Below are 9,476 nucleotides of genomic sequence, written 5' to 3' on the forward strand. Positions count from 1 at the left end.
TTTTTTTTTTTAATTTTACATAATTTTTAATTATTTTTGGAAATTTTATTTTTCTTTATAATTTGGTTTCTAAAGAATGATTTACTCTTTGTTAGGCTGGTGTACTCCCCTTAGTTAAACTTTGTGCCAGTAGTCTGAAGCCCCTTTCCCAGAGACATATAGGATATTTTGCAGATCTAATACTTTTTTGACAGAGTGTTTAACATTTCCCTCGCTTACAGGCACGTTCCAGGCCTGTAACGTTACTTCTCTTCATGACTAAAACTGCATACAACAGCTCTGGACGAGTTGTTACCATTTCTTAGAGGCGAGCTTATCATGGCCTTTACCATCACGAAAATGTCTTAGGGTCACTCCATGAGAGTCACGTCATGAACGCTTGTTCCCAGCGTCGTTGCACTTTTGTTCACCCCCCTCCCCTCTCGGTTCTAAGAATTCGCCTAAGACCAATGACCGGTCATAAACCCCAGCAGACAGCGACCGTCTCCAAGGACGCCTTGCATAAAAAATGTGTGTGCCAAGATGGACCACCTCACGACATCTCGCGGCAGAAACAGTAACTTATTATCTTAGCCGCCAGAGTGTAGCACCTTTATTCCCTTGTTAAAACAGACGCCTTGGGCGAGTCGAGACACCCCTCAACAGGTAGCACTAAGGTCGGCCAGTGCTACCAACTTCGGGACATCAGTCAGAGTTTTTTTATGACGGCCACTCGGGGAACTTCGGAACCTTTTGGTCCGGATGCCCCAACTCCCCCCTCCACTTTTGGTTGAACAGTTACTTTTAATTACGAGACGCGGTTCTTCGTAAGACACTTCGCGTCGCGACTGCAGACGGACACTGCAAGACTTCCATCCGGCCGCAACCGACTATGTAGTCGCTTAAATAAGGGATTCTATCCCTATAATCTTCTTTATGTAGTTTAGTCCGTCTGCATAGTACAAAGTGTGATAGTTAGTTTTCTTTTAAATTATTTATTTTGAAATGGTAGAAACGACTGCGCCTACCGCGTATTCGCGGGATCCAGTTCCTGGCTTGCGACGCATCGGCAAATAGAAGCCAACTTTCCTACCTGGTAAGTGACGATCCGCGACTTTCCCCAACCTCCTCTTAACTTTTCCGGGCATTCTCTGCCCAGTTTATACTGTCTGGGTACAAGTTCTGATCAGTTTTGATTCGGACTGTTCCAGACAGGGTCCGAGAGCCGGACGCCGAATTGGCACTTTCATCTCCCTTCCTCAACACCACACAGGCGCCCTGGCATCATGTTCCCGCGTGATCTTCGGGAAACGAAGCCCCGGTGCTACTGTGCCTTTCAAACTTTTATTGAACTTACCTCAATTACGCCGTCAGACGCTGTTCATCATATAAACATAATTTCTGGACTTTCAGAATACTGGGATGGTTTAAACATATTTGTATTGTTTTATTGATTTATGTATTTTTAAATGAAACCATTTAATAATTTCAATTAGGGCTAGCCCATATTTTTTTTCTTCTGAATATACCTGAGATCTGTTTAAGTACGTAATTAATATTGTATGTTTATATTTTTTAATATCTGTTATAAATTTTCCTTTAATAAATTTGACGTAATTATTTTCAGACGGAATCACACCTTGTTTCTGTTCATTTCTAATAACAATGTGGAACCTTAAAGATCCCCAGCACAATGCTGAAGACTTACAGCCATATGCAGAGGTCATCCTTTACTTTAACTTTAAGGGATACTTCATGAAGGGAGGCGCCGTCCTTATAGTTTAAGTATCGTGCAGAGTCGCTTGAAGTACAGCCCGTTCCTTTACTTTATAAAGTGAAGGTTCGCCTCTTACTAAATTGCGAGTGAGGCCGATCGTGTCCGAAGTTAACCGAACTTCCGTGACGTCACGAATACGTCATGGTTAACAGCCAATAGGAACTGACCCACGATTGACTTGTTTACTTTTTTGATAACACGTTGATTGTAGTTGGTTTGTATTTGTTAGATTTATATTCAAATCTACCTTGAGAATACATCATGACGTCCTCTCAAAAATCCGAGCGATTTTCATCTATCGAACGAAGCATTTTGTTAGGGCTTGTTCGTTCCTGGGCACATGTCATCGAATGTAAGAAGACAGACTTCAGCAACTTGGCTGCCAAGAAAGATGCCTGGGCGCGAATTGAATGCGAGTTCAATTCCCAACCTGATGTCATCAAGGTACGTTATTTGCATTATCATATTGAAGTAAATCCATGTGATAGTTATTCTTATATATATATTACAATATAATTTGGTTTAGATATATATTAGGAAAAAAAAGATCGCTAAATGATTGTTCTTAACCATCAGTGACAGGTTATTTGTTATACAAAATAAGTAGTTTTCTCTATTGGTGTGCAGAACAAACTATGGACTCAACAGCTGGCTGAGCACCTAAATAAATACAAGTTGTTTTAATTTTGATTATTTTCTTACCACCAAACATTGATTTATACTTTATAGACAGAACTATCTTTTTAACTTAATGTGTGTACATTTAGCACTACATTTGTAATTCGCATATAATAATTATATCACAGCTAAATTAATTTTAACTTGCAGCGCTCCAGTGCCCAGCTGAAGAAATGCTGGGAAAATGTCAAGACCAAGCAGAAGAAAGCCCTTGCTCTTGCCACAAGACAGCGAATGGCAACTGGTGGAGGACCTTTTGTTAAAGATCCTCCCACAGATCCTGAGCTGGAAATAGCATTGGGCGGTGTGTTGCATTGTGTGGATGATGCTGTAGACTGTGACATGACTTTTCCTTCAGAAGCTTCAGCTTCTGTAGAAATTGTGATGCCACAGTCTAACAATACTGGCTCTGGTGCACTCAGTACTGGCAGCTTACTTGTGAATGCATCACAAGAAGAACCTCATAGTATTGTTCTACCAACACCTGTTTCTGGTTTTCGTGCTAGAAATAAACCAGCAATTGATGTGGAGGTGGAGCGCAGGTTTTTAAACCTTGAGCGAGCCGACAAGCGTGCACGGAGAGTTCTCGCAATGCAACAGGCTGAGCACAGGCTTAAGTTGAGAGCAAGTAAGGCAATGGCAGAGGCAGAAGAGCAGCGCCTTGCAAACGAGCAGGCAGAAGCGGCTCGAGCAGTGGAAGCTGAGAAACGAGCTATTAAATTTGAGCTCATGGCAGAACAGCGTAGGGCTGAGCTGCACGCACAGCAAATGCGACACGCTGACGAGCTACATAAGCTGCGCATCAAGATCCTCACGGAAGCAAATGATGTAGTGTTTTAAAAACAATTTTTTTTTTTTGTTTTTAAGATACTGCATTGTTTGCTTCGCATTAACATGGTAATAGGCCTCCTGGGGAACTCGCCATTTAAAATAAAGAGTAACGAGTTGAGTGTTATACCTCCAGATGTTTACCACACGTGGTAGACATCTAAGGTGATTTGGAAACTGGCACAGTCAGGTAAGTATCGTCTTGTTCCAATTATGCTAAATGTGCATGCCAATATTTTTTAATGGTAAAAAAGTGTCCTTTAGCTTCTCTTACTGATCTATTTCAATTAAAGTTATCTGTGACACTACTTGCAATGTGTGGTTGCAAATGTCTCCTGTACACCTTATAAATTGGGTATTGTTCTTATTTATTACAAAGTGAAATTTTTGGTGTCTATATAATTCATTTTATTTACCAAATTAGGTCAATTTGTAGCATCATTGCTACTAAATATTAATCTGGGGTAAATCTGGGTCATATTCTTTATTCCAGAAATGATTTCCAATTATATTCTAAGCACACTACTTATTTTTAATAAAGATAATCAAATATAACTAACCATCAATACAAATTGTTTATGCATAAATAAACTTAGTTTTTACTTTCTCTCCAATTACGTAGCATTTAGTGTGTAGTCAAAATCACCCTTGCAACAATTTACCTAAGTGATGACTGCATAATATCCAAAAACATCCTTACAATTGTTTTTCTACAGTAAAACAAGGTTGCTGGTAAAACAATAAGCTATTCACAATAACTGGTTATACAGTTAAGACATATCCTATTAAAATTCATAACACAGTTTACAAGGAATAGTAAACCTAGCCATACAGAAAATGTAGTACTCATAGGTGAACTTATGGGCATTGAATTAGGATTCATAAATGGTTCACAAGGAGTATGAAGCTAAATTGGATGACATAATTTAGGACTGGTTCACAATATGGTAATTTTTGTAGAGAAGCAGCTTCTGGGAAATAAGGGTAATACCTACTTATGTAAAAGGTTTATAAAGTTAAGTCAGAAACATTAATAATAAGTATTTAATATGTAAGTAATACTTTAATATGTAATAATATGAGTAACCTAATCAACCTTTCACTTATTACTTGTCTTACTTCCCAGAAGCCACTTTTCTGTAAATTTCATTTAAAACATTGTGATGTGGCATATGGAATGTTTTGAAAAATGTTAATTTTAAATGCATACTAGTGAGAACTTATTAGACATTATAAATACACAACAAAATACTCTACTCTGGGTTAAGAACTCATCTGATGTGTAGAAGGAATTAAATTATTATTTTTTTTATAATTTATCATCAGCTGAATTACTTGATGGTACTGTATGCATTAATGTCAGTAAATATTCTGCATGTTCAGTTTCATAACTAAACAAAGGCTTTAGCTCATTCCAATTTTATTAAAAGTTTAAACACAAAAAACAACAAAATACATAATAGTTCCAAATTTTATTTAAGAATTTTACTTTCTACACATTACTCTTTGTAAAAGTGAATGATTTAAAATGAAATTTTAATTCCTGAATATATCTTGTGAGACAATAAGCTAATACAGAGAAGTATCGAAAGATAATCATGTAACTTCCATATTCAGGTATTATTGTGTAAATGTAGGAATTAACAAGACTGATCATGTTTTAAAGCATCTTTGAATGTATAATGCAGCAAGGTTAAAATTCCTTGTGCTACAAACACATTCATTCTAGGAATACCTTTAAGAAGCATAGATACACAATAAGTAGCAAAAATGAAACAAAAAAGGCACTACTTACCTGTCTGTGCCAGTTTCCAAATCACCTTGGATATCTACCACAAGTGTTAGACCCTAGAGGTCTACCATGGGTGGTAAACATCCGGAGGTACAGCACTCAACTCGTTACTCTTTATTTTACATGGCGAGTTCCCCAGGAGGCCTATTACCATGTCACTACAAAGCAAACAACGCATTATATTAAAAATAACTTAAGGAATTATGTTTAAAACTAGCTGCCCGACCCGGCTTCGCACGGCTATACTAATGGAAAAAAATTAAGCCACAGCTCCCATTTACAGTAATTGTAAAAAAAATTCAGTGAAAATTTATTACAATGCTGTATAATGTACCGGAGAGAAAATGAATAGCACCGATGGTTTCCCGACTCGTGCACGCAACGTACAACTGATGTACCCGTACTTCGCTACGGCAGTCTACAGGCAGATCACTCTTGCGCCACTCATTATACATGCCCCTCCTTGTGGGTACACCACTGCCGCGCGATGCCCGTTGCCATGGAGATGCAGTAGGCATCAACAATGCAAAATCTTGTTCTCATGCAGACAAAGTACCCACTGTTTCCTGGTTTTAACCACCCATGGGATCTAATTTTCGGAAAATGTCATCCTGCGTAACATAAGGAACATTACTGTGAAGTTTCAAGTCTGTAAAATGTATATACTTGAAAAAAAAATGTTAATAAAAAAATCAAATTAAACACAGAGAGAGGAAAAAAAACAATAGTTTAGGTTTGTGATTTAAAGTGATAAAAAGTATTTAAATACTAAAAAACTCTTATGACGGTACTGATTGCTTCGTTGTTAATATCACACGGGTGTTTTTTACTTGTATGGGAAAATTAAGAATGATAAGGCATCTAGTGCGTGGCAACAATGTTAATATGCAATAGGAAATAAACTTCTAGCGCCTGCGGCATTGTCAACACACACTTCGTACGTGTACTGCATGTTGTATCTAACCCCCTCCAACACATTTGATTCTAAATTGGACTTTTAGTAAGAATCCCTAATGTTATTGATAATATAATATAGCCTATAGCCTTCCTCAATAAATGTACTATCCAACACTGAAATAATTTTTCAATTCGGACCAGTGGTTCCTGAGATTAGCGCGTCCAAACAAACAAACTCTTCAGTTTTATAATATTAGTATAGATTCTACGCCGTTTGCTTTTGTGATTACATGTTGATTAAAAAATAACATTGGTGGTAAGACAGGGTTTTCAATCTACTCAAAATAAATCAACGAAATTCAGAAAAAGTTTCGCTGAATAAAATCTGCACGCACTTCAACTCCACGATTATTTCGTGGTGCCGCATTTGCAACAGGAACAGCAGGCATGAAGTGCTCCTCGTCAGCTGGAGGAGGTGGCAGTGGCTCACCACGTGCAACAGCTATATTATGCAAAACAGCACCTGCAGCGATGACCCTGCTGGTAGTATGGAGACTTGAGCGTAGCTTGTGTCCCAAGCATGAGAACCTCCGCTTCCATACTCCAAACAGTCTTTCTACTGTATTCCGGGTCCGCTTGTGGGCTACATTGTAGCGAGTTTCCTCAACTGTATTTGGCACCAGTATTGGAGTAAAAAGAAAATGCAGTTGAGGATAGCCATTGTCTCCCAGCAGTACTCCTGGCAGAACTCTATTTTCAAAACGAGTCATCACCCGGCTGTTGCTGAAAATCCTTGAGTCATGTGTACTGCCAGGCCACCTTGTCACAATATCAAGAATCTCAAGGTTAGGACCTGAGACAACCTATAAAAAAAATGGACAAACACCATATTTGCATACTGTTAAAATTGCAAGTAAATACCAGTTTCAAAAAACTGTCATAGATATTTATTATCATCGTTCCATCTTTTTTCAATAACAGTACTATAATAAATATCTCAGAAAACATACCTGAACATTGAGAGACATGTAACCCTTCCTATTACGGTAGAGTTCTGCAAACTGGCCACCAGGGCTTCTAATGCCAATGTGAGTGCAGTCTATGCACCCAGTTACACCAGGAAAGCCACCATTTACATAGAACTGCCTATGGTATTCTTGAAGTTGCTGCCGTCCAGGAAAATAAACATACTCCAAAAGGTGCTCGGCCAATTGTGCAGAAACAACCTATTACAAAGTTACCAGATTAGTCAGTTTTTTTTCAAAAAGTAGGTATATATATTCCACTACTTAAATATAGGTAAAACTTAAGTCCCTGCAAAAATAAAATAATAAAATAAAGGCTGAGTAAGAAACTAACTTAGGTTAGGTACGATATGTTACAAATGCTTTGAAATTGAAATAAGAGATAATGGCAGTCTAGGCTAGGTAGGCTTTATTATAAATACAATTAGTAGGTTAGGTTAGCTAATTTAAATATACTATAAACTACTGAGGATGGTTATTTAAGTCTAGCAAGATATTGTTTAAATCAGTAATCAACTAGGCTTTCTAATGTAAACAATTAACGGTAATTTCTCTGAAACTATTAGGTATTTCTTATGTCAGGATTTTGAAAAATATAGAGGAGTTTTAATAGCACTAAATTACATTTGTTTGACATTTTAATCTTTTTTTTTTTTTTTTTTTAAAGAAAACGGGGTTAAACTAGAATTTTACCAAAATTCATTAAACTACTCACATAAAATTATCTTACATGTGTTAACATTGCATTACCTTTACAATCCTTGACACTGTTGCTTGATTGACATGGCATAGGTCACCACATACATTCTGCAAGGGAAACACATGAGATTACTCATACTGTACATAAAAAAAAAGTAATTGTACAAAGTAGTGGCTTCAGGAAAACTAGATGAACAATAAGGTTTTTTGGAATTAATAAATCACATCGATTAAATTAATATATCTTTCACTACTTTTTAAAAATATTATTACAATAGCTGACACAACCTACCTTTTATTAATATACATAATTATTATCCAGCAAATCTACTCCGCCAAATTACCCATTGAGTTAAAATTTAATTGGGCAATTAAACACACACTAAAATAATGTTGTATGTACATACCTGAAAACTATTGCTGCCATAAAATCGCAAGGCTATTACAACTTTAAGAACTGGTGGCAATGGCAATCCTCTCCTATCATTGTTGTCGGCAGCAACAAGAGGCACAATAGTGTCCATCACAATCTGTTTAGAAAATCGAAAACGTTTGACGAATTCGATGTCGGAGAAGAATTCGCAAGGATTTTGACCATCACGTAAATACCGTCGGGGATGATGGTTTTCTCTATTTTCGACCCGTTGAATAAAATCTAAATATTCTTCGTCAAACAATCTCGGGTCATCCATCAGAGCAAATATAAACTCACACAGTACTTTATTTACTCTAAGAACACACAATAATGTTTAGAAATCACTTACGAAACGGCTATTTTCTAGTAAATAAAGTAAGCACTTCAAAATGTAAACAAAGATGGTCTGGGTGGATATGGGATAAGTTGTTTTAACACTAGAATATTTAAAAGAGTCGCATATGCAACAAAACTCTTCCTACACATTCATTTTAAATAATTATCATTATTTACAAGCAGCGCAAGCCCAATTCCTCTTTATATTACAGTAGAAGTTTAATTAAATGAGTTATTTTTTTCAAATAATGACCGCCATCTTAATTTAGGGTCCCTTAAGGCTCGGATCGGGCGGCCTAAAGTATGACAGCTTCCTTCACTTGAAATCTAGGGTGCCGTGATGAAGTGAAGTAGAAGGGAGGTTCTTGCACGGTACTTAGGGCCACTTTTTGCGTTTGAGGGACCCTTAAAGATAAAGTGAGATCTCTGCATATGGCTGTTAGACGATCGCCTATAAACTTCTAGATGTCACACTATCCTTTAGTCTGTGTCATGTCACTTGTGTGAAATGTGGCAGTTATCAGGAAGTAAAAATGTTACCTAAATTCACAAATGTCACTTGCAAATTAGCACTTGATGTTTGTTTACCAACACTGATATTGACAAATCTTGGCAATGCTTGCCAGTGAGTTTAAAGGGCGAAAAATGGAGCTGAGTCACAATGGTCGGTGTCAAATTCCCCTTCTATTGTAGACTGTTTTTTGAGAATTGAAACTGGTGTGACATGAACCTGTTGTTTAGGGTGTGTAACCTTGTTAACCAGACTACGGAAGTCACCCAGGAACCGAGCGGCGGTTGGCTAAGCCGCCAGCTTCTATATCTCACTCTAACTGGAATGCCTTCTTATTGACCCAGAGAACAGCCAAGAGAGTAGTGATGGGCAGAACGGTTCTTTTGACCGAATCGGTTCTTTTGGATCAGTTCCGTGAAATAATTCGTTCAGAACGATTCGTTCATCTCGTTCCTTTCGTTCTTTTCTGTGTATGGGATCTGGCTCTTTTATCAGGTGTCGTAACTCGTTCATCCTTAGAGTATTAGCTACGTGTTTGC

The 9,476-nt window shown here is 37.4% G+C and overlaps 2 protein-coding genes across 2 annotated transcripts; one reads left to right on the forward strand and one right to left on the reverse strand.

The window, feature by feature from the left end:
• Nucleotides 1-1,684: 1,684 nt before the first annotated feature.
• On the forward strand, nucleotides 1,685-5,243 carry LOC134542863 (uncharacterized). Its single transcript, XM_063387435.1, has 2 exons — nucleotides 1,685-2,200; nucleotides 2,585-5,243. The coding sequence occupies exons 1-2, from the start codon at nucleotides 2,018-2,020 to the stop codon at nucleotides 3,272-3,274; spliced, it is 873 nt and encodes a 290-aa protein (XP_063243505.1). The 5' UTR covers nucleotides 1,685-2,017; the 3' UTR covers nucleotides 3,275-5,243.
• Nucleotides 5,244-5,574: 331 nt separating this feature from the next.
• LOC134542864 (putative nuclease HARBI1) lies at nucleotides 5,575-8,886 on the reverse strand. Its single transcript, XM_063387436.1, has 4 exons — nucleotides 8,083-8,886; nucleotides 7,727-7,783; nucleotides 6,962-7,177; nucleotides 5,575-6,814 (listed from the first exon to the last, which is right to left on the reverse strand). The coding sequence occupies exons 1-4, from the start codon at nucleotides 8,365-8,367 to the stop codon at nucleotides 6,311-6,313; spliced, it is 1,062 nt and encodes a 353-aa protein (XP_063243506.1). The 5' UTR covers nucleotides 8,368-8,886; the 3' UTR covers nucleotides 5,575-6,310.
• Nucleotides 8,887-9,476: the final 590 nt, after the last annotated feature.

This window comes from Bacillus rossius (genome assembly GCF_032445375.1).
Source record: "Bacillus rossius redtenbacheri isolate Brsri chromosome 9 unlocalized genomic scaffold, Brsri_v3 Brsri_v3_scf9_2, whole genome shotgun sequence".
NCBI lineage: Eukaryota > Metazoa > Arthropoda > Insecta > Phasmatodea > Bacillidae > Bacillus > Bacillus rossius.

What these genes read in the sequence shown, in the direction of transcription:
- LOC134542863 (XM_063387435.1), top strand. Translation starts at nt 2,018, where the DNA reads ATGACGTCCTCTCAAAAATCCGAGCGATTTTCATCTATCGAACGAAGC. An exon ending in CCCAACCTGATGTCATCAAG is followed by an intron (nt 2,201 to 2,584) that starts GTACGTTATTTG and finishes TTTAACTTGCAG; the next exon opens with CGCTCCAGTGCCCAGCTGAA.
- LOC134542864 (XM_063387436.1), bottom strand. Translation starts at nt 8,367, where the DNA reads ATGGATGACCCGAGATTGTTTGACGAAGAATATTTAGATTTTATTCAA. An exon ending in ATGGCAGCAATAGTTTTCAG is followed by an intron (nt 7,784 to 8,082) that starts GTATGTACATAC and finishes TTTCCCTTGCAG; the next exon opens with AATGTATGTGGTGACCTATG. An exon ending in CAGTGTCAAGGATTGTAAAG is followed by an intron (nt 7,178 to 7,726) that starts GTAATGCAATGT and finishes ACTTTGTAATAG; the next exon opens with GTTGTTTCTGCACAATTGGC.